The 24,309-nt window shown below is 49.6% G+C and overlaps 1 protein-coding gene and 1 long non-coding RNA gene across 2 annotated transcripts in view; one reads left to right on the top strand and one right to left on the bottom strand.

Moving 5' to 3' along the window:
* Nucleotides 1–24,309, top strand: part of LOC111764390 (uncharacterized) — a 77,812-nt gene that overhangs the window by 17,382 nt on the left and 36,121 nt on the right. The gene's annotated exons all lie outside the window — the stretch shown is intronic.
* Nucleotides 8,306–22,450, bottom strand: LOC101436775 (UL16-binding protein 1-like). Its single transcript, XM_058289588.2, has 5 exons — nt 20,231–22,450; nt 10,532–10,792; nt 9,958–10,230; nt 9,097–9,241; nt 8,306–8,753 (listed from the first exon to the last, which is right to left on the bottom strand). The coding sequence occupies exons 1-5, from the start codon at nt 20,328–20,330 to the stop codon at nt 8,327–8,329; spliced, it is 1,206 nt and encodes a 401-aa protein (XP_058145571.1). The 5' UTR covers nt 20,331–22,450; the 3' UTR covers nt 8,306–8,326.

Raw genomic sequence — 24,309 nt, 5'->3', positions numbered from 1 at the left:
ACCCTTCTCGCCCCCACCCCCCCTCCCGTTGTCTGCTCTCTGTGTCCACTCGCTGTGTGTTCTTCTGTGTCCGCTTGCATTCTTATCAGGCAGCACTGGGAATCTGTGTCTCCTTTCATTGCGCCATCTTGCTGCATCAGGTCTCCGTGTGTGCAGCGCCACTCCTGGGTGGGCTGCACTTTTCGCACAGGGCACATTCCTTGTTTGTGGGCCACCCCTACGTGGGGAGCACCCCTGCATGGCAAGGTACTCCTTGCACGCAGCAGCGTTGCACGAGGGCCAGCTCATCACATGCGCCAGGAGGCCCTGGGTATCGAACCCTGGACCTCCCATGTGGTGGGTGGACGCTCTATGGCATGAGCCACATCCACTTCCCAAGGACCCGTTCTTTCTTCCTAGGGAGGAAACAGATTTTTTTTCTTTTTTTTTTAAGATACATGGCTCACACAGGGTATTGCATTGAAAACTGTGGGAGGTTCCCATATACCCCACGCCCCACACCCCCCGGTCCTGCCACATCGACAACTTCTTTCATAGTGAGGCACAGTCATTGCACTTGTGGGTACATTTTGGAGCACGGCTGCACTGCATGGATTGTTTCTTCCATTTCTTCCCTTGCTAGAGTCACAGTGGTTCTGCAGTAGAATACCAGGAAGTCCACTTGTAGCAGATTGATGGTATTGATGAATTCCGAAAAGAAATATGGGATTATGTTTGTAAAGTGGTCTTTTCCTCTGGGCATATGAGATTATATTGGAGTCAGAGGTTTACCTGATTACTTACTCTTGTGTCAGCAGGGCATTGAGTACCCGCCCCATGGTAGGTAGGGACGCGCAGATAAAGGCATGGCGAGGGACAGAGGTGGGGGTTCTTGATGCTGGAGCTTTGATGCTGGAGTTTGATGCTGAAGCCTTGAGCTGGAGCCCTAGGAAGTCAGCACACAGAGGAAAGAGAAGCCAGCCCCAGGAAGGGAGGAACGCTGAGCCCAGGAAGAAGCAAGCCCTGGAAGGAAGGAACCCAGGAAGCATGAGCCCTCACAGACGTCGGCGGCCATCGTGCTCCAAATAGACTCTGGTGAGGGAAGTAACTTATGCTTTATGCCTGGTATCTGTAAGCCCCTACCCCAAATAAATACCCTTTATTAAAAAATTTGTTTTAAAGATTGAAACTTTTATCTGGTTACTTGTTGTCCCTCCAGGGAATCCTTGACACAATTACAAACACATATGACTTGCATCCTTCAACCTTGACTATCTTACACTCTTGATAAATGTTGTCACATTGTCCTCCTGAAAAGTTGTACAATTATCCAGTCCTGCTACTAGTGGGTTTTTCACCATCCTTTGCCAGAGGTATTAACAGTTTAAGGTATTTAGCTATCGTTGCAGTTGGATGAAATGAGAGACTTTTTAACTGTATCAATTCGTACAGCAATTCTCTATCTAGGAATTTATTCTACAGATTTGCATAGTATGGTATGGTGATCGTTGCATTTTTTTTAACTTACTAACTGGAAAGCATCTTAATCCTCATAAGTAGAGCACTGGGTAAATATATTGTCATACAAAATACAAATATACTACAAAATTTAAAAGAGTAAAGTAAACCCATACACATTCTTCTGAAAAGATCTGCAAGAAATCTTCTTATGACATTATAACCTAAATTTAGCCAAGTGTAAATAGCCTTCTGTTTGCATTAAAAAAAAATACCTATTTAATCATATACATCCCATAACATGTTCAAGTCTCTTTATCCCTTCAGAGGAAAAATAATTGCATTTGAAAAGCCATAGTGGCAGGAATTAGTCCTAAAACACCCCTGATTCTAGAGGAGATTACCGATAACTAGACTGAGAGTTCCAGTGGGGACTTGGGGTGGGGGCGCACTTGCAATGTAGTTGTCATGACTGAGAACACGCAGCGCAACCGATTGGATGACAAACTACGTGACAAGTTGGACAAGTCAACCCAACACGCTGCAAATTTACATCAAATCCAGGTTGGGGATGAAGGAGAAGGAGAGTGTAAGAGTAAATAATTCCTACCACACTAACGAAAGAAGTTGTTGATGTGGGAAAAGTGGGGCGGGGGAGCAGGGAATGGGGCATGTGGGAACCTCCTATATTTTTTAATGTAACACTTGTGTGATCTATATATCCTTGAAAGATAAATTTTAAAACATAATTTTTTAAAAAGTAAATTCCGTGTTTCTCTTTATTTTTTTTAAGATTTATTTTATTTACTTCTCTCCCTCCCCGCCCCTATTGTCTGCTCTCTGTGTCATCTGCTGTGTGTTCTTCTGCAGCTGCTTGCGTTCTGGTTGGCAGCACTGGGAATCTGTGTCTCTTTTTGTTGTGTCATCTTGCTGCGTCAGCTCTCTGTGTGTGTGGCAGCTCTCCTGGGCAGACTGTGTTTTTTCCACATTGAGCGGCTCTCCTTACAGGGCACACTCCTTGCGTGTGGGTCTCCCCTACGTGGGGGACACCCCTGCGTGGCACGGCACTCCTTGCGCGCGGCAGCACTGCGTGTAAGCCATCTCACCACATGTAAGCCATCCCACCACATCTCACCAGGGTTTGAACCCTGGACCCTCCATATGGTAGGCAGATGCTCTATCAGATGAGCCACATCTGCTTCCCTCTTACTTTAAAAACATATTCAAAGTTTCTGTGTTTAAAGAAAATGTATTGGGTATTCGAGGAAACCGGTTTGGGTTACCACCTGCCTGTGTGCCAGGGGCTGAGCTGCTCCCCGCCTCAAGCCCTCCCTGTGACCCTCGACCCCGGGAGCTGGGCTGGGCCTCCTTGCACCCCCGCACCTGCGCCCTGTCCTTTGCTTCCTGCTCCTGCCGGCCTCACCTTGGAATGGCCATTCACCCTGACAGCAGCAGCCGCAAGGCCACCTTTCAGCTTCTCCCCAAGCTCCAGAACTAAGCCCGTTGTCCCCGCCCCGCGCCCCGGTCCACGAGCTTCCCCTAGGTGCACCCACTCTTGCGAGCTGCACCCAGCTCTGCAGAACTGCCCTCCGGGCTTCTAGGCTCTGATGACGCCTCCTCTTCCCCTGTCCCCCCAGTCCTAGGGGAGGGGATGCTTCCTGCAGTCCATTTCTGATGTCTGTTTAACCATTTCCTTCTACTGAAATCTCTGTGCTCAAAGACGCAGGGCTGGGAAATGGATGTGGCTCAACCAATAGGGCTCCCGCTTACCATGTAGGAGGTCCAGCGTTCGATGCCCAGGGCCTCCTGGTGAGGGCAGGCCGGCCACGCGGCAAGCTGGCCCATGCAGAGTGCTGGCCGATGCAAAGAGCTGGTGCAGCAAGATGACACAACAAGACACACAGAGGAGAGACAATAAGAAGACATAGCAGAACAAGAGAGCTGAGCTGGCACAAGAAAGTAATGGCCTCTCTCCCACTCTGGAAGGTCCCAGGATAGGTTCCTGGAGCCGCCTAATAAGAAGACAAGCAGACACAGAAGAACACTCAGCAAATGCAGACAACAGGGGGTGTGCGGTGGGAGGGCGGGAAATAAATAAAATAAATCTTAAAAAAAAAAAAGAATAAAAGACACGCTGCTGCCTCTTGCTTCCTGCACCCGGGTGGTGGGGCGAGTGCCCCCAGGAGTCGGGGGCGTGGCTGCTCCTCTCCTTGCCTCAGAAGGTAGTGTGAGCGCCTTCAGAGGGAAACGGGGCCCCAGCATGCACAACCTGCAGGGGTGGCGCAATAAATGAAAGTGTCACCGGAGGCTGGGTGCCAGGAAGGGCCTCCTGAGTGGTGCTTGCTGGGAGGACAGAGCAGCTGCTCATCTGACTGTTAGGGTCTGTTGATGACCGGAAGGAACGCGCGCCGAGGATGGCTGCTGCCCGCTGCGCTGCAGGCATTGGGCCACGACAGGACAAGCTCAGAGCCTCTCGTCTCCTGTAGCCCCGGGGCTGACCTTCCTGAAAGGAAGGTCATTAATTGCATGGTGGGGCAGTTTGAGATTATTTATGACTTCCAAAAAGAGAGACTATGTTGGTAAACTGCTCTGTTCCTCTGGATGTGAGATCCTTTGGTTGTATTAGATTCAGCTGAGATGCCTTTGATTCTATTAGGTTAAGATTAGGGCTTTGATTCGACCACCACGTCCTTAGGGCGACTCGGCTTGAGTCCCCACGCCCTTGTGGGCTCTGTAGAAGGACACTCACTCAAGGAGACACGCAGAGAAGACACACAGAGGAAGACAGAGCTCCACAGACACAGAAGAGACCCCGGGAAGAGAGGCGGGCCATTCGCCTGAGAGTTCATAGCTGACCTTGTCAAGAGAACAGAGCAGCTGAGCCCAGAAAGAAACGACCCCTGCAGCCCACAGCTGAGATGGGAAGAAGCTGGGATCACGGCGCCTGAAGAGGGAAGAGGAAGCTGAGCCCTCGCAGACATCGCCCGCCATCTTGCGTCAACACGTGGCAACAGACTGTGGTGAGGACGTGCCTCTTATGGCACCTGGAGTTGGACTCATTAAGGCCTTGTAACTGTAAGCTTCTACCCCCAGTAAATACCCTTTACATGAACCAACAGGGTTCCAGTACTTTGCATCACCACCCCTTTGGCTAACTAATACATGTGGATTTCATAACATTACCAAAATCAGGGATGTGCCAAGTCTTCTCTGTAAGAGTTGGGCATTTATTGGATGGGAGTGGATCCGGATTTGGAATAGGGACATCTACGGGGACTTTGACAAACCCAAGAGTCTTTGACCATAGTCTATCTCAGAACAGACTTGCCAGTTTAGTTGACAAGCAAGAGGTTTTTGTAGTATTGTAATTCATCTGGTCCTTGTGAAAAGAATATCTGGTCAAATAACAAGGTAGGAGTAATTAAAGGGAATATATATAAATAAATGTAGATCAAAAGTAGAAGGCACGGCGGACTTGGCCCAGTGTTTAGGGCATCCACCTACCACATGGGAGGTCCACGATTTAAATTCCGGACCTCCGTGATCCGTGGGCAGCTGGCCCATGCGCAGTGCTGATGCGCACAAGGTATGCTGTGCCACACAGGGGTGTCTCCCGTACAGCGGAGCCCCACGTGTAAGGAGTGCACCCCATAAGGAGAGCCGCCCAGTGCGAAAGAAAGTGCAGCCTGCCCAGGAATGGTGCTGCACACACAGAGAGCTGACACAAGATGACGCAACAAAAAGAAACACAGATTCCCGTGCCGCTGACAACAACAGAAGCGAACAAAGAAGAACAGGCAGCAAATAGACATAGAGAACAGACAACCGGGGTGGGGAGGGGGAAGGGGAGAGAAATAAATAAAAATAAATAAATCTTTAAAAAAAAAAAGTGAAAGGAATACATATATATTGCCTTAAAAGAAAGAAGGCCAAATAAAATAGTGAGGTAGTGGTAATTAAAGGGGGATATATGTCTGTAACTTTACCTATATTCATATGTACTTGAAGAATACAAGGTGTAAGAGGAAGGAACCAGAGCATTTCTATACAGAAAAGTGTAACACATTAGTTTCAGCACCACCCTGGGTTTGTCGATGGCTTGCAGACGGATTGGAGGCCAATCTTGAATGTAGTGACAGCAGCACCCACAGATGCTCCCCCTCTCCTCCCATTTCCCCTGGACCCCCTTGAACTCTCTTAAGCAGCCGCAAGTTGGGAACAGATGTGGCTCGAGCAGTTGGGTGCCCACCTCCCACATGGGAGGTCCCAGCTTTGGTTCCCAGTACCTCCTAAAGAAGACACAAGCAATGAGCAGACAACGAGCAGACAACAAGAGAAAAAACAAAACAAGCAGGGAGCAGATGTGGCTCAAGCAGTTGCGTGCCCCCTCCCACATGGGAGGCCCCGGGGTCAGTTCCCAGTGCCTCCTAAAGAAAAAACAGACAACGAGCAGACAACAAACACAAAATAACGACAAAAACAGTGGAGCAAACAGACAAGGGAGCCATTGGAGGTGGTAGCGGGGGAGAGGCAGCAAGTCATCCAGCTGTTCTGAAGAAGATTCCACAACACTGACACCAGCTCGGTAGAGCAATCCTCCTACGGGCACTGAAAATTATAGAACGTTCCCGGGAGAAATGAAAGCAGAACTGAATAAAGGAGATATATCCCATAGTCCTGAATCAGGACATGTATTATGGTTCACATTTCAATTCTCTCCTAGCAGGATATTTTGTAACCATTCACAGACGAATATAAAATGTACATGGAAATACAAAAAGCTACACAAAGAAATAACCAAAAATAATTTTTAAAAATTTTTTAATAAATATTAGGTTGGTTTATAAGAGCTGCTCTGGGCAGTTCCACAGTTTGTTTCAACGAGGAATTATCTAACTGTAAACGACTGTACATGGCAATTAGACGTCGCCGTGGCAAGGGAAAACCACAGTCGACTCGCAGCACCAACACAAAAATACCCAGAGAACAGCAAGGGAAAATGTGGGGATTAAGGCCGGGTTTGTTTGTTTATTACAAAAGAAAAAAACAACTCTTCAGAAATGTTAAAGGAAAGGGATATCTGGCATGCATGAAAAAAAGACACCAGAACACAAAATGACAATTGTATGACGCCAGGCCTTCCCCAGCTCCTCAAAGGGCACAGATGGGAAGACGAGTTGACGCCAAGCTACTCCGTGAAACAGAAAGACTTGGAACCCCTGTGTCTCTGATTAAAATCTAAACCTGCTTTGCCTATTTTTAAAAAATTAATATATCAAAACACCTGCTTTCATGACATGCTACTCCCACCAGGAAATAACCCCAGGACCCGCTCGTCAGGAGCACATGCTAAACCCGTGTGTACCAGCTCCTGCGTCTCTTACACCAGCGCCCCCAGGCTCAGCTGACGCCACCGCTGGGAACCTGCTTCCGCTTGTTCCTGGACCCATTTCCACTGCCTTTCAGAAGGGGGAGCATAGTCACACCCCGTACGGGGTACAGGGCATAGCGGCCCCATGGAACCAAGGTCTGCACTCAGCAGAGTTGCAGCACCTGCTCTCTGGATCATTGAACTCACCCAGCTCAGCTAACAGGGAGGTGAGGAAGGTCAACCACCACAGAAGGGAGCTAAGAGTCCCCACAGCTGCGAGCAGGAGGATGCATCCATCAGCCATGGGGGATCTAAGCCCCTCTCCATTTAGAGTGGAGTGGACATCGCCATCCCAGGGTCCACAGGATGGAGGAGTAAAATATGGATTAGAGTGGACTTACTGGTATTCTACAGTAGAACTCTTGTGACTCTAGCAATGGAAGAAATTGCATCACTGATGTGGAGACAGTGGCCACTGGAGGGGCTGAGGGCAGGGAGAGGGAAGAAGAGATGTGATGTGGGGGCATTTTCGGGACTTGGAGTTGTCCTAAATGATATTGCAGGGACAGATGCTGGACATTATATCCTGCCATAACCGACTGAATGGACGTGGGGAGAGTGTAAACTACAATGTAAACTATAATCCATGCGGTGCCGCAGTGCTCCAAGATGTATTCACCAAATGCAATGAATGTGCCACGAGGAGGAAAGAGGTTGTTGATGTGGGAGGAGGGGGAGGCGGGTTTATGGGAACCTCTCATATTTTTTAATGTAATATTTTTGATGATCTATGTATCTTTAAAAAAAAAAGACAATTATACGAATATAAAAATATAATATAAATTTATATAATATAAATATTATATAAATATATTTATATAAAATATATATAAATATATAAAATATATAAAACATTTATAAATATAAATTTATATAATATAAATAAATAAACCCAAAAGAAAAAATAGATCCTTGTTTCTACTCAGATTACTTGCATTGAATTAGAAAAACTCACATATCCACGTGCCCATGTAAATAATTTTTTTGGTTGTTTTTACATTTAACTGTAAAAACACAACTCTGCATTGTGTGATAGACGGAGGACCAAGAGAGAGGAACTTCTGAAGGCAGGGCTAGCCATCGGTTACTCCCTGAGCTCTCTTCGGGCTCGGGCATGTAGCGCCAAGCCAGGAAGCAGCAAAGAGACCAAGGCCGGGAAGCAGACGTGGCTCAACGGATAGAGCGTCCGTCTACCCTACGGAGGGTCCAGGGTTCAAACCTGCCGGAAGGAGGTAGAAGCCCCTCCCGCAGCCCAGGCTAGACCCCGCCCCTGCCCAACAAGCAGAGGCCACGAGCCAGCAGATGCAGCAGCCTGCGGGGGGCACCTGTGGTTCAAGCCGCTGGGTGCTCGCCTCCCACGTGGGAGGTCCTGGGTACAGTTTCCCGTGGCTCCTGGAGAGGGGCGGGCAAACAACGAACAGACAAACAAGAGCACCATCTGGGGACAGGGGCGATAATTTACTTACATAAAAATAGGTGTTTACATGTCAATAAAGGACGAGCATCATTCACAGTAACAGGGAGGTGGAAGGCGGAGGCTCCCCGGGCCCCCTCGGCAGGAAGATCCCTGGTGAATTCTCCATCCCGCAGCACTGGGTCCCGCATCACAGAACACTTCTGCCCCCACGTGGGAGCCCATTCACAGGACACATGGAGCGGGGCTTGGCCGCCCGGGACCCTGCCCTCAGCTGGCGTGACGCTGACCGTTTCCTGTGGACGGGCCCAGGATGGCCGGGTCCTGAGGAGTCCCATCCTCCACGAGGGGCCGGGAAAGGCGAGCCCCCCGGCCGCGGTGCTGCTACTGCTCTGGGTGCTGGGGCGGCGGGCTGGCCGGCAGGGCTGGCGGTGAGCTTGGGCCACACCGCGCCGACCGCAGCTCTGCCACCTGCAGCAAAGACGTGGTGAGCATCTGGCTGGGGAGCCCGGGGACAGGCCCGTGGGGCAGTCAGCCCTGCCCAGGCTCCCCGGCTCTCGGGTGCTGCCCTACCCTCAGGAGGAGAGGCTGGTTTTCTCCTCTTCTCACACACCGCCCCGCGGCCCACGCCAGCCCCTTCAGCCCCAACGACGGAGCCGTGTCCAGCCTCCGTGGAGTGGGGGGTTGCGAGGCTACATCGGGAGGTGCAGCATCTCAGCGGCACCATGGGCTGGTGCACGGGGCCCCGTGGGGGTGGGAGACGGAGCCCTGACCCCCCCAAAGTGTGTGCCCCTCACCTCACACGCGCTCCTACCTGTCAGGACTTCCAAATGACCAACACGTTGGAGACGAGGACAGTGACGAGAGAACAGTGACAAGGACAGCGATCAGTACAAGGAGCCACGGAGGAAGCGGGCTGGCTGGGGGGTGACTGGATACCAGGGCCAGGGTGGGCGCCGCTGAAACAGACACGACGCAGTGAACGCCCCACGAAGCCTGCAAACCGCCCCCGTGGCACCTGCTTTTCCACCGGCTGCCCCGCACATTTCCTGCGTCCTGCAGCAGCGACCCCGGCAGGTCCTGGGGTCACAGAAATGCACCGGGATGAGCCCTGTCCCCCTGAGCTCCTGTTTCTATGGAGGGAGATGGACAAAGGCCCAGAGGCTCTCACGGTTACTGAGGCCAGAACTTTTTAGAGGACCCCAGAAGCGGGAGGTTAATTCCAGCTGGGGAAGGTGGGAAGGTGTCAGAGGAAGTGACGGTCCTGCTGCTGGAAGGACAGACATCTGGACAGAGGAAATGAGACGGCTTGAGTCACAACAATGCGCAGACACTTGGGAACCTGCAGCAGCCAGCCCAGGGTGAGCTGACGGCCAGTGAGTAGGAGGCAAGGCACGAGGGTGCTGGAGAAGGCAGGACGGGGAAATACTCATGCTCGAGGTGGGAAGTTCCCCAAGAAAATCACCCCCAACCCATCTACTTTTTTTTTTAGATTTTTTTTTTTAGGATGTACCAGGAATTGAACCAGGGACCTCGCACATGGGAAGCAGGTGCTCAGCCACTGAGCTACACCCGCTCCCCATCCATTTTTCGATGACGCATGCACACACATCCTCACAGCAAGGCAGGAGACCTCTAAAGGGAGCTCTCACATCCTTCCCACCTGCGCACTTACCTTCTGGCTCCAGCATTTTCCCCCAGTGCTCCAAGAATTCCCGTAGCCAGTGGCTGCAGTCCCCTTTGGAGACCTTCCTGAGATGCTCCGCCAGTGCCCTGTTGCTCTCCCACTTCTCCTTGATGCCCCGGGCTCCAGGATGGATCGCGGACCAGTTGGTGTGAATCGAGTCAAAGAGGAACACCTGCCCACTGATGCTGAATTTCCAGGACGCCTCCTTGCATTGGTCTGCTTCGTGCCGGCAAGTCATCTGGGCCTCCAGGGTGGGGGGACCTGTCCCCATCCACAAAGAGTTCACCCTGTGCTCAGGACCCCTCCCGTCCCCCAGGAGCTGTGTCCCCACATGGAGGGGCCTGAGCTCCAGGCTCCAGGATCTGCCCCTTCTCGCCCAGCAGGTTCTCCACGTTGCCTCCAGGCTCAGCCCATGCTCAGTCCTTTCACACGGCGACAAAACGTGTAAATGCACCTGCTGCCCCTCCCCACGTGAGCCCTGCCCCCTCCCCACGTATGCCACGCCCCCTCCCCGTTCTCATCCCCAGCAGCATCGCCCACCCCATCCCCTTCCTACACTTACTCTTCATGTTTTCCTCCAGTTTGATGTCAAGCAGGTTCATCCGGAGCTCTTGGCCCACATCTTCCAGAGTTTGAGACAACTCTGTCCAGACTTTGGTGGAGTTTACCTTCTCCCCTAAGGGACCCAAAGATTTGGCCCGGTGGCTGCCACAGCCATAGGAGAAGAAGATTTTCTGGTCCACCTGGCCTTCCACCTCACACCAGGGCTCTCCAGGCCTGGACTTGGTTACCACGGTCAAGTTCCAGCTCAGAGAATGAGTGTCTGTGGGAGAAAAGAGCAGGCCAGGACCTTTAGGCACACGAACCCCAGTGTCTGGGACACCAGGACTGTCCCTGTGCAAGGGTCCCCTCTCCACCAATTCTGGAAACTTCCATAGGCCCACCAGCCAGCAGCAGGCTTCCTCCCAGCCCTCCCTCCCACCTCCAATCTCTACCTGACTTTTCCCCAACACTCCCGCCCTTTCTCCAATATGACCCTGCTCCTTGCCCTGGGGGTGAGAGGTAGCCTCCAGGAGGAGATGGGGCAGGACAATCAGTGGAGGGGCTCGGAAGAGAGGGCAGCACGGGGGAGCCAGGGGATTCCCTCCACCTGCCCATGCTGGGTCTCCCGTGTCCTCTTGTTCTCTGCCACCACAGAAGACCCCCACCCTGCTCGCCACCAGCACTCTCCACCACCCACAGCCCGCCTACCCTGAACTCCTACCATCCCAGAGCACCCCTCTGGGTGGTAGCCTGGCTCCCCATGGTCCTGACCTGCCACCTCTGACCACACAGCCTGCCCACCAGGTGCCTCTGGCCTCACCTGAGCTCTTTAAAATCTGCTGGCCTCACCTGAGCTATTTTTTTCTCTTTATTTTTTGTTAAATGTTACAATCAAAAAATATAAGAGGTTCCCATATACCCACCCCCAACCCCCTCACCCCACTCCTACCATATCATTACCTTCCTCCAGTGACATGACTCTCAGGGATGAGCCTCCCTGGCACCAAGGGATTACTACCAAGCACCAGCTGGTGATGTAACCTGAGCTATTTAAATCCTTCTGACAGCCATGGGCCCTGCTCCTCCTTCCCCCTCCCACCTCCTCTTTCTGACATGCAAGACCTGAGGCCATTGCCATATCAAACTTCCTGAAGACAGCACCTCACTGTCCTCTCAGTTACATGCTTTACCAGACTCTGTGCCCATGGAGGCGAAGTCACTCCTCAGCAAAGTTTAAGCCCAGGGGCCTCAGGGGTGCCTCCCACAGAGTTTAAACACAGGGGGTATTCCCCAGTCCTAAGTACGGGGGTCCCTTCCCTACAAACACATTGCATGAACTCACCAGGCTGTTGCCCCCAAGGCTAGGTCAGCCAGCACCCTCCCTGCCCCTCCACCTCTCACCCCAGAGCCAGTGCCAGCCCCCATCCCAGAGCAGGCCCTGTGGCTTGGAGCAGGCCCCACACTTTCCCCAGCCTTAGGACATGTGGGCTCAGTAGATCCTCCCAGATGACGAATGGAGGTGTGTTAGTCTACGGTTCTCGTTTCCTGGGAAAGGGCAAGTGAGCTTCCTTCCCAAAGAAGTGTACATCACCTGGCTGGTGGCAGTCCTTGGCCCTGGGCTCCTCTGGCACATGGCAAGGCACATGGCAGCCTCTCCTGGCCACTCCCTCCTCTTCTGGGTTCCACTGACCCTCAGATTCTGGAGGCTCCCTCTGGCTCTCTCTCTAAATGTCTGAATTTCATTCCACTTATCAGAGATTCCAGTAATAGGATTAAGACCCAACCTGACTGAGTTAGTTCAGACCTTATCTGAAGCAGCCTCATCAAAAGGTCCTACCTACAGTGGGTTCACACCCAAGGAATGGATTGAGTTTGAGAACATGTTTTCCTGGATACACAACTACAAACCACCACAATATAACATCCTACTTTGTCTCCTAATCTTTTTTGACTTGAGTTCTATTTTGACAGTACCATAGCCACTCCAACTCTTTTAATAAGTGTTTGCATAGAATATCTTTTCTCACCCTTGTCTTTTCAACCCTTGCTTCTTTGTACCTAAACTGAGTCTCTTATAGAGAGCACATAGACGGACCATGTGTTTTCATCCAGTCCGCCAATATCTGCCTTTTAATAAGGGAATTTGATCCACTGTTATTTAAGGTAATAACTGAGAAGAATTTACTTCTACCGTTTAGTGATTTATTTTCTGTATGTCTTGTATGTTTTTTGTTCCTCGATTACTGCTATTTATTTTAATTGAGTTGCTTTTTTGTAGTGGACTGCTTTGGCTCCCTTCTTTCCTTTTCTCTATTTTTTCCCTATTTCTTAGTGATTACCTTTGTGAATACAATGAGCATCTTAGACTAGTAAGCCCCTAGTTTGATTAGCACCAGCCTTATTTCAGGGGTATACAAACTCTCTACTCTTATTATATTTGCTATTGTCTCAGGTTATATCTTACAGATTTTTGGCCGATCAGCACATGCAGAGTCCAGGATTAGGTACCCAGGGCCTCCTGATCCGTGTGGTAAGCTGGCCCACGCGCAGTGCTGTCGTGCGCCCTGCCACACAGGTGCGCCCCTATGTAGGGGTGCCCCACGCACATCATAGGATTTGTAATTAATAGCACTAACATATGGGGATGATAGGGGTTTTGATTTGGTTTTTTTGGAGTGTTGAAAATGCTCTAATATTGATTGAAGTGAAGAATGCACAGGCACAACTCGGTTATTATACCAAATGCCACTGATTTTACACTTCAGATAAACTGTATGGTTGTTGAAAAAAATTAATAATATGGTGTCTTGGGGAAAAAATACACCAGATGTAAGATGGACTCTAGTTAGTAGTAATACTTGGAGGCTGTTCTTTCATACTTTGTTACAAATGTTTCACAACTCAAGGTGTCTGTGGTGGGGAGATGAATGGGAGCCCAGTATGATGATATGCATGTTTGTTTTGTAAGCTCACACCTTTGACTATGCACTTATTGTTTATGTATGTTCATGTAAGAACGATATACGTCAATAAATTGTTTTTTTTTTAATTCCTGCCCTCTCTTGCAGCTTGTTTGATGTCTACTCCCTGTGTCCATTCAGTGTGCCCTCTTCTGTGTTTTTCCTTGTCTCCCGTTCTGTTGAGTCACCTTGCTGAGGCAGCTCTCTGGTGCTTGCAGGCTGGCGGCTCTTCACCACCTGCGGGCGAGCCTGCCTTCACAAGGAGGCCCCGGGACGTGAGCCCAGGGCCTCCCATATGGTAGGCGGGAGCCCAACTGATTGCACCACAGCTGCTTCCCAATAAATTCTTTTTAAAATGAAAAAAAAAATTTGCAAAAAATTGAAAACAGAATTAGCATTTGACTCAACAATCCCAAGTCCTGATGTGTACTTAAACAAGAGCAGGAATTCAAACAGGTGTTTGAACACCAATGCCCACGGCAGCATTATTCCCAGCAGCCAAAAGATGGAAGCAATCCAAGTGCCCATCGACAGATAGGTGGATAAACAACGTGTGGTATATGCCTGCAATGGAACGTTATTCCTTCAAAAAGCAATGAAGTTCTGGTACATGCAACAGTATGGATGAGCCTTGAAGGCCTCTGATGAGTGAATTAAGGCAGGCACAAAGACAAATGTTGTATGTTCTTGATAATATGAGATACCTAGAAGAAGCAAATTTCTTAGACTCGGTAGTAGATTACAGGCTATCGGGCTTGGGGGAGGGCGGGAGACTTATTGCTTAATGGGCACACAGCTTCTGTTTGAGGTGATGAAAAAGCTGGAGTTGTGACTGTAATTAACGCCACTGGATATTACCCTTGAAAGTGGTTAAAATGGGAAATATTGAGTTGTATATATGTTATTAGTGCAAAGTTAAAAAAAAAAACCTAAGCAGCTGGCTGACTGTATTTCCAAGATACTTTAGGAACCAAAACCACTCTCTCGGGTGACACGCTCATGGTAAGGTCACTCCCTTAGAAGAGCAGACCCGCAATTAAACGGCCTTCCCTGGATCTCAAGGATCTCAAGATGAGCAGAGGAACTGGTGAATTCATTAATGATTTATTTAGAGCACTAACAACCAACTTAATTGTTTGTTTTGGTTAATCACACCCAAACTCAGGCTGAAGCAGGCTCAATAGGGAATCAATAAATGGACCTGGAACCTGGGAGAAAAACCAGCGCCATTAAACACGTGTTCTCAGTACCCCCAAGACGGCTGCTGGAAGAACCCGCAGCTTCTCCCATTCAGAACGAGATTTCCTCTAGAAGCCAGGAGAAGCCCGGGGTATCCTCCAGGGGCCTTACCATTGGGCCCTCCAGGGATTGATGGGTGGGGTGATCAATCAAAACAGCAGAACAGCTGGGACTCCTCCCCTGCATTAGGAAGGGGCAGAGTAATGACTGGTTAAAAGGCAAGGGGAGAGGAGCCGGCCCCTCTGTGCCTAGGCATCCCGCCCTGCCCTGCCTTCCGCGCCCTGCTCCCGCCTCCCCCTGCCCCCGCCGGGAAGAATAACACACGAGTAAAACCTGCACATTTATGATCTATAATGGCAAATTGTAATCTGTAAACCGGCCCTCTTGATCGCTCTTCAGCCCTTTCCTCTCTCTAGGAACCATGATCTGTTATTTTCCCCCATTTCGCTTCTCTCCCTACCTTAATAAATTACTGGCCTAATCAACATGGCTTGCTTGTGAAATTCCTTTCTTGCAGCTTAGCCAAGAACCTAGAGAAAAATCCAGCAACGGGGCTCTTATCAAAGTGTCCTGCTAGTTGTTTTATGAATAAAATATTAGACACATAAATTTAGTTTCATCTACTAATAGTCCCTAATCCATACTTTCATGACATTAAACTGCACCATTTATGAATTTGAAAATTATTGCCCCCCCAAAAATACCTTGGCTTATTGCCATAAAAGTAGACATTGTCTATTCAACAAATGGTGCTGGGAGAACTGGATATCCGTAGCCAAAAGAAAGAAAGAAGACCCTTTCTCACACCTCACATACAAATTAACTCAAAATGGATCAAAGACCTAAATATAACAGCAAGTACCATAAAGCCCCTAGAAAAAAATGGAGGGAAACATCTTCAAGACCTGGTGGTAGATGGTGGATTCTTACACTTTACACCAAAAGCAAAAGCACAAGCAACAAAAGAAAAATGGATAAATGGGACCTCCTCAAACTTAAACACTTCTGTGATTCAAAGGACTTCATCACAAAGGTGAAAGGGGGAAGCAGATGTGGCTCAAGTGAGAGAGCTTCCACCTACCTGGGTTCAATCCCTGAGGCCTCCTGGTGAAAAAGGAGAAGAGCGAGCGTGCCTGCGCAGCAAGCCAGTGCTCAGGCAAGTGCCCGCGTGGTGAGCCAGTGCCCGCACGAGCGCCCCATCATGAGCCAGTGCCCGCATGAGGGCCCCCGTCGTGAGCCAGTGCCCGTGCAAGTGAGTCACGCAACAAGATGATGACTCATCAGAAGAGAGACAAGGGGAGAGTCAAGGTGAAGCGCAGCAGAAACCAGGAACTGAGGTGGCACAATTTGACAGGGAACCACTCTCCGCATCAGAGGGCTCAGAATCGAATCCCAGTGAATCCTAGAGGAGAAAAAAAGAGAAGAGAAGACAACAGAGACAGCAAAAACAGCAGAGTGGGAGGAGGGGAGGGGGGGAAATAAGTGAATAAAATATTAATTGGGGAAACAGACTTTGGCCCAGTGGTTAGGGCGTCCGTCTACCATATGGGAGGTCCGCGGTTCAAACCCCGGGCCTCCTTGACCCGTGTGGAGCTGGCCATGCGCAGTGCTGATGCGCGCAAGGAGTGCCGTGCCACGCAAGGGTGTCCCCCGCGTGGGGGAGCCCCACGCGCAAGGAGTGCACCCGTGAGGAAAGCCGCCCAGCGTGAAAAAGAAAGTGCAGCCTGCCCAGGAATGGCGCCGCCCACACTTCCTGTGCCGCTGACGACAACAGAAGCGGACAAAGAAACAAAAGCAGACAAAGAAACAAGACGCAGCAAATAGACACCAAGAACAGACAACCAGGAGAGGGGGGGAAATTAAATAAATAAATAAATCTTTTTAAAAAAATTTGTTTAAAAATAATAATAAAGGTGAAAACAGGCAGCCCATTCAATGGGTGAAAATATTTGGAAACCACATATCCAATAAGGGTTTGATTTCAATTATATAGAAAGAGAATACAACTCAACAATAAAAAAAGCAAGAAATTCAATTTTAAAATGGGCACAAGATTTAAACAAACATGTTCCCAAAGAGGAAATGAAATACAAATGGCCAAAAAGCACAAGAAAAAATGTTCCATATCACTAGCTATTAGGGGAATGCAAATCAAAATAACAATGAGTTAACACCACATAGAACGGCCATTATTAAACAGACAAGCAACAATAAGTGCTGGGGAGGATGTGGAGAAATAGGAACACTCCTTCACTATTGGTGGGATTGGAAAATGGTGCAGCCTCTATGGAAGAGAGTTTGGGGGTTCCTCAGGAAGCTAAATATAAAACTGCCATAGGATCCAGCAATTCCTCTACTAGAAATATATCCAGAAGAACTAACAACTATGAAATGAACAGACATCTGCACACCAGTGTTCATAGCATTACTCACAATTGCCAAAAGATGGAAACAAACCAAGTGTCCAACCAGTGAATGGATAAACAAAATATGCTCCATACATATGATGGAATACTATGCTGCAGTAAGAAGAAAGGAAACTGGTACACATATGATAACATGGGTGAATCTTGAAAACAGTATACCAAGCAAAGTAAGCCAGACACAAAAGGATAAATATTGTATGATCTCACTGATATGAACTAAATATGAAGAACAAACACATGGAGTTAACACTCAGAGTATAAGCTATTAGAAGATGAGAGGAGGGTTGAGAAGAACTACTGATGCTTAATGTATGTAGACGTTTTAATTAACTTGACCGCAAAAGCATGGAAATTGATAGAGTTGATGGTAACTCATTGTAGTGAGTAGCAGCTGGTTTATAAATGGGATTGTGGCTGAAAAGGGCAGGCTTGGGAAGTAAATGTCAGTTGAAAGAAAGCTAAAGAATAATCTAGGGACTGAATAACACAATGAACCCAGAAGTGGATGAGAATTATGGTTGAGGGTACAAATGTAAGAGTGTCCTTCTGTGAGATAGAGCAGATGTACATCACTATTGCAGGGTAGCGAGAATGTGGAGAAGCATGGGAAAACTACAATCGGTGTGACCTATAGACTGTGGTTAACAGCCATACTACAACATTCTTGCATCGATGCCAAAGATGTTCTGTGCGTATAATGGAGGCGTTTGGAAAACGGGCGTCAAATGTACGTGATGCACCATGGTTGGTGGTAACACTCTGATGATATTATCTCATAATCTATACCAAATGTTCCACTACAGTGTGGTGTGTTGGTGAAGGGGTGTTTTACGGGAATTCTACACAAGTGTCTGATTTGTTTTTTAGGTTCACAACCTCTGTAATAAAAATAAATTTTCAAAAATAGGGTGGGTTGGGGGAAATATACACCAAATGTAAGATGGGGACTATAGTTTGTAGTAATATTTGACAATGCTTTGGCATAGTTTCTAATAAACGTTTCACAGCAATGCAAGGTGTTGGTGGAGGGGTGGTGTATGAGACCCCTATAAGATGTATGCATGTTTATTTTGTAGGTTCACAATCTTTATAATACACTTATTGTTTCTGCATATTCATGTATGAATTAAATACTTCAATAAAAAATATATTTTTAAAAAATAGACATTGTCCTATGCTTACCTTGGCCTTTTTTCTGGAATCCTGATAAGAGATTCTTTGCCCAAGAGAGTTCAACTGAGCCCCGTAGCAGCTAATACTGAGCAAGTATGTCGTTCTTTAAGCCTAAATTTGTATTCGTGTATACTTTGAAGAAGACCAAGATTTAGTTTTGAGTAGCAGAGCTCCTGAGAAGGTGAGATCCTCAACCCCATAGTCTACTGCCCCAGATTCAGAGCCTTGGTGGGAAGGAGAGGAAGCCGAGAGCTGGGAGGGACTTCTGGGCTGAAGCTCCCAGGACCCTCGAGTCCCGATCCCTGAGGCTGTGACACCTGCAGAAGGGCTTCGCTCCTTCCAGGAAAGGCAGCACTTGCCCCGTGCTCGGGGTGAGAGAGAGGCCTCTGCCTCCAAGACCACACACCGTCCCCCAGGAGCTCGGCCTGTCCAGCCCCCAGGCCAAGAGCCAGCATCCGCTCTCCACACAACCTGCTCCAGGAAGGGCGGGAAAAGGCCCATGGGCCAGAGGGTTTGCAGAAGCTGCACAGCATGTCCCGGGGAGATGGTGAGCGCAGGGGACTGCCACGGGACCGACGGGGCTGGATCGGACATAATAAGGGGGAAGCGGATGTGGCTCAATTGATAGAGCGTCCTCCTACCATATGGGAGGTCCAGGGTTGAAACCCCGGGCCTCCTTGACCCGTGTGGAGCTGGCCCACGCGCAGTGCTGATGCGCACAAGGAGTGCCCTGCCAGGCAGGGGTGTCCCTGCGTAGGGGAGCCCCACGGGCAAGGAGTGCACCCGTAAGGAGAGTCGCCCAGCGCGGAAGAAAGTGCAGCCTGCCCAGGAAAGGCGCCGCCCACCTGGAGAGCTGACACAGCAAGATGAAGCAACAAAAAGAGACACAGATTCCCAGTGCCGCTGACAAGAATACAAGGAGACAGAGAACACGTAGTGAATGGACACAGAGAGCAGACAACTGGGGGGGGAGGGGGGCCGGAAAGGGGAGAGAAATAAAAATAAATCTTTTTTTAAAAAGCCAGACAAACGTCTAGGAACTGCATTGGATCCAAACGCTGGGGACACAGTCAGCGAGATATAAAAATATCCACCGGGGACACCCCTCCCAGCATGGTCAAGTTGCTCAGCGGTGAGATTCTCTCAAAGGCTGGGGTTGAGGGCAGGTGACATGCCTGAACCTGGCTTCCTTCTAGTCAAGGGGATGGCAAAATCCCAAAATACTAGGGGCCAGGGAGGGGCGCAGGACTGTCCTTAGCAAGGAGGGGGCGGTGACGGTGATAAGTGGAGAGCTGGGTCCCCGGGGGGCTGTGCAGGGCACGCGGGGACTCAAGGGACAAGAAGCCCCGTCCAGGCTACGATGACAACAGGAAACACCCAGCTGGGTGCTGCCACCCCTCCTCTGGGTCCCTGGTCCCCAGGCTGAGCCAGTTAGAGCCCTTGAAGGAAAGGTCAGGTGACACCCCAGCAAGGGCCAGCATTCCTTCGCGTTCAGTCATTCGGATGCAGAGTCGGGGCCACGGGGGCCCCGGAGCTGAAGCCAGAGCGCGCCCCTCCCCGCGGGGGGCCGGGGGAGCCGAGGGTCCTGCCGGGCCACCCCCCACGCGGCTCCTCCCCAGCGGACGTGCCCGGGTGAGCGCCGAGGGCAACGCCGGCCTGCCTCCCCCTCGCCCTCCCCGGGTCGTCGCTTTCCCCGGCGACCCCCAAGGAGCTGAGGGACCCGGGGAGGGGACCCTGCCGCCGTGCCGCCAGCCGCGCCCGCCTCCCCCCGGGGTTTCCTCTCCCTTCCCGAGGTTTACCGGCCCACCGGAGGTCTTCCCGGCCCGTCTCGGGTCATCTGCCCACTTGCCCCGCACACGCGCGCGCGCAGCTTCCCTGGCCCCGCAGGACACCCCCCCACTCCCAGGTCCCCGCACTCACCGCGCGCCGGCGCCGGAGACCCGCAGACCCCGAGCATCGGGAGGAAAAGCTGGAGGACGAGGCCGGCCACCCCGGCGCGCGCCACCCGTGCCCGGTCCATCCCGCGCCCGCGCCCTGGTGCCGGGACCACCCCGCGCCAAGTGACTGCTCGGGAGCAAGTGCTGGCTGCAGGTGCAAGCCAGGCCCCGCCCTGGGGGTGGTCCCAGGCTCATTGCTCCGCGGCGATTGGGCCAGGCTCGTGGCCACGCCCCATCCCACTTTTATTTTTTAAAGATTTATTTATTTCTCTCCCCTTCCACCCCGCCCAGGTTGTCTGTTCTGTGTCTATGGCTGCATCTTCCTTGTCCGCTTTGGTTGTTGCCAGCAGCCCGGGAATCTTGTGTGGGAAGAGAGCCCTGGTCAAGGCCTCTTGGAGGGAAGCGGGCGTGGCTCAACGGATAGATCGTCCGCCTACCACTTGGGAGATGCAGGGTTCACACCCAGGGCCTCTTGACCCGTGTGGAGCTGGCCCGTGTGCAGAGCTGATGCGTGCAATGAGTGCCCTGCCATGCAGGGGTGTCCCCATGTAGAGTGCGCCTCATAAGGAGAGCCGCCCAACGTGAAAAACGCACAACCTGCCCAGGAGTGGCGCCGCACACACCAAGAACTGATGCAGCAAGATGACACAACAAAAAGAAACACAGATTCCCGGTGCTGCTGGCAAGAATGCAAGCAGACGCAGAAGAACACACAGTGAAGGGACACAGAGGGCAGAGTGTGAGGCGGGGGAGGGGAGAGAGAAATAAATTTTTTAAAAATCTTAAAAAAAAAAATTCAAAATTAAAAGACCTCTTGGGAAACCTGAGCCGGGCATGTCCTTCCAACACAGCTCCTCCTTCCTCCCGACACATCTTCTCCTCCCAGGAAGGCCTTGCAGGTGCTGAGTAATCACGGAGAGAGGCCAGCTTCCCTGTCTCTGATTCACCCCCTCCTGCTGCCCCTCCCAGTGAGCAGCGTCCCTGTCTGAGGACATAAATAGCCCATGTCGGCACATTGTCTTAGGACAACAGCTGTTTCTCACCTTTTTCAGTCACTGATGAGCAAGAAATATTGAAGTAAAAAATTGCTCATGTTTAAAGATGGCTAAAATGGGAAATCCATGTTACATATATTGCCACAATTTTTTTCTTTAAAAAAAAAGGCAGCAGAACTGACTGCATAGATCACGTGCAAAAAGGTAAAGAGTGTCTTTTCTAATAAACACATTTAACACGGCATGCAATAAAAACTTCGAATGAATTATTTCTGTGTATTACTAGTTGCTTCTACTTTAAAACAGACACACTGAGCCCCTCTCTAAAGTTAATGAGACCCGGAAATCATTTCCTTTTATCAACCTCCTCCCCATTCCCAACCAGAAATTAAAATCATCCTGAAAATTGTGTCACCCTGAAAATTTTGTCAGGTTAAAAAAACATAGACAGCGATAGGAGAGAGACCATTCTGTTTTGAAAATTGCCACTTTTCCAAACTGAGTGTTTTTGGGAAAATACAGTATGTGCCCAGTTTTAATTAACGTTTTGGAAAACAGATTACATGATAGGAAGAAGAGGCAAAAAAATAAATTAATGATGACCGTTACACCGTCCAAAGTCCAAATCCTTCCTTTCGTCATGTTGTGTTTACTTAAACACTTCTAAGCCCCACTTGTTTATGAGGGAAAAGAGGAAGAAGTTCTACATAAGCAAGCCAGTTCCTGGAAGATTCGAGCATCCATGTTGTTCTGTGGCCACATCTTAGGAAGAAGGACCACAAGCTGAAGTAATGCCTACTTTAGACCCACCTCACGAGGCTTAAACTAATCCCCGTCAGTAGCAGCGGGGGATGAAGAGTTTGAGTCTTGCCAATTTAGAAGGACTTGGGAACCACATTGGACTTTCCACACATCCGCCCAACAGAGCATAAAATCAAGCCTTCTAAGGTTCAACGTGGTCAGCCAGTAACTGAACTGCCCCCTGGAACAAAAATCAACACACTTCCAAGAAAGCAGCAGAATCCAGAGCTCCTGCAATGTATCATCAAAAAGATCCAGGATACATTTTTTTAAAAACATTGCTAGACATGTATGATGATTTTTAGAAACGGCTACAAATTCTTTAACCCTCTTACCATCAAGAGGTGGGTCTCTTTCTCTCTCCTTGATGCTGGCTCGGCTTGTGACTGCTTCAACCAACAGAGCAGAGTGAAAGTAACCCTCTGTGACTTTTGAGGGTGTGTCATAAATGAAATGCAGTTTCCATTAGGCAGGCTTGTGAAAGGGGAAAGGTGGCTGGCCCAGGAGACAACATGGCCGACAGACAACATGGCCGACAGACATGGCTATGAGGCCCCCATGGCCAACAGACAACATGACTGTGAAACCACCATGGCCATGAGATCCTACCCGGAAATCTCCTGAGAAGAAGGTTCTCAGAAAGACCCTGGGAGATCCCAGCCATGAGGATCTCATTTGGAAGGAGGATCCCCTTCAGGGTCAAGGGAAAGCCCCACGTACCCTCCAAAGGCCTCACCATTGCCCCCTGAGAAATGACAGGTGGGGCAGCCAATCAGAACAGCAAACAGGCTTTCAAAAGCCCTGACTTGGGGCCCAGCGTGTGCCACTCACCCTGCTGTCCACCTGCCGTCCATGAACCATGCACTATTCTCATTTGCTTGTTTCTTAAGACATAAATATTTTTCTGGAAGAAAATAAGGCTCACCAAATAGTGGAGAAGAAAATAATTTATTCTCAACCTTGCAAATGGGTGCACAATCAGAAAATGTGGCTGACGCCTCGAACAAAGGAAAATGACACAATTTATACCCCTAAGCCTAGCAAGCAAGCCCTTCCTTTGTTTCTCCATAAATTGGATACTTCAGAGGTTACAGCTTACCCCGAGAGACTAACTTTTCGGCACAAGTCCCCCAGTTTTTGATTACCAGCTTGCTCCATTACATTCCAACCACCTTAGTTTTTATCTGCTCTTTTTGCCTAATAAGGAATGGAATTCAGTACTGAACTGGTACTGACTTAGCTCTTTCTTATGCATCCTTTTTACCTGCTAAAAGATTGGCTTAGGCTGGTTTCCTTTGTTCCTACTTAACCCAGGAGTGGGAGACTGAGGCAGTAGGCTGCCAGGGTATATTAATTACTATTTTCTTCCTCCCTGCTTTATATTACCTTTATGTGAAAATTAAACTGATCTCCATCTCTTATATTTCTTAATAAACTCTTTACTCCCCTGCTTACCCTGTTCTTTGATGCCACATAAGCCAAGAACCTAGAAGCCCAGAAACCAGAGCCAGCTGGTAAGAGCGCCTTGTGAGCTGGAGGACTCACGCTTGCTTTCTGACCACACTGAGGGCAAGGCTGGGAGGAAGCCAAGCCACAGAGGAAGGCCACATCTTGGCAGGGAGGTCACCAGGCCAGGGCATCAGGTAGCCCCAGGCCAGGCACGAAGTGCTAGAAAAGGAATCTCCATTTAAGTCCAAGCCCCGGCGTTGAGGCAGCTGCTGCCTTCAAGTCTCTGCAGCCGGGAAGCTGAGACGTGCACGCTCGTTGTGCCCTCTCCAAATTCCTGACACACGGAACTGATATTCATAGTAAACTCGTTGTTGTTTCAAGTCACTAAGTTGGGTTTTTTTAATGGTGATTTTTTAATATCCTATAGATTCTCCTCACTTTTTAAAAAATATATATTTTTATTAGAGCAGTTGTGAACTTACAAAACAATCATGTGCACGTGTGGAAGCCCCATACAACACCCCTCCCCCAACACACTGCATTGTTGGGGAACATTTGTTACGGATTATGAAATACTATCATCAGACGATTACCACTGACGACGGTTTAGAGTCACTACACGACGTAGTAGATTTTGTTGACAAGGCAAAAGGAACCAGAACCTCCTGCAAAGTAGCAGGAAAATGTGACCCAAGGGGAAAGTCAGTAGAAACCAACACTGAGATGTCCCAGATATTGGACTAAGCAGACAGAGCCTTTCCCGACCATCAGGTCATCTGCAAAGAGGTAATTTCCTTCTTCCCAGTCCCCCCTGCCT

The sequence above is a fragment of the Dasypus novemcinctus genome, chromosome 28, assembly GCF_030445035.2.
Source record: "Dasypus novemcinctus isolate mDasNov1 chromosome 28, mDasNov1.1.hap2, whole genome shotgun sequence".
In the NCBI taxonomy this organism is placed as follows: Eukaryota; Metazoa; Chordata; class Mammalia; order Cingulata; family Dasypodidae; genus Dasypus; species Dasypus novemcinctus.
This window is presented reverse-complemented; position numbering and strand designations above follow the sequence as displayed.

Bases quoted from the DNA above. Each gene is read 5' to 3' on its own strand.
- LOC101436775 (XM_058289588.2), bottom strand. From the start codon at position 20,330: ATGGACCGGGCACGGGTGGCGCGCGCCGGGGTGGCCGGCCTCGTCCTC. The intron at 10,793-20,230 runs GTGAGTGCGGGG...TTTCTCCCACAG, and splicing joins GTCTCCGGCGCCGGCGCGCG to ACACTCATTCTCTGAGCTGG. The intron at 8,754-9,096 runs GTAGGAGCGCGT...TCTTTGCTGCAG, and splicing joins TCATTTGGAAGTCCTGACAG to GTGGCAGAGCTGCGGTCGGC.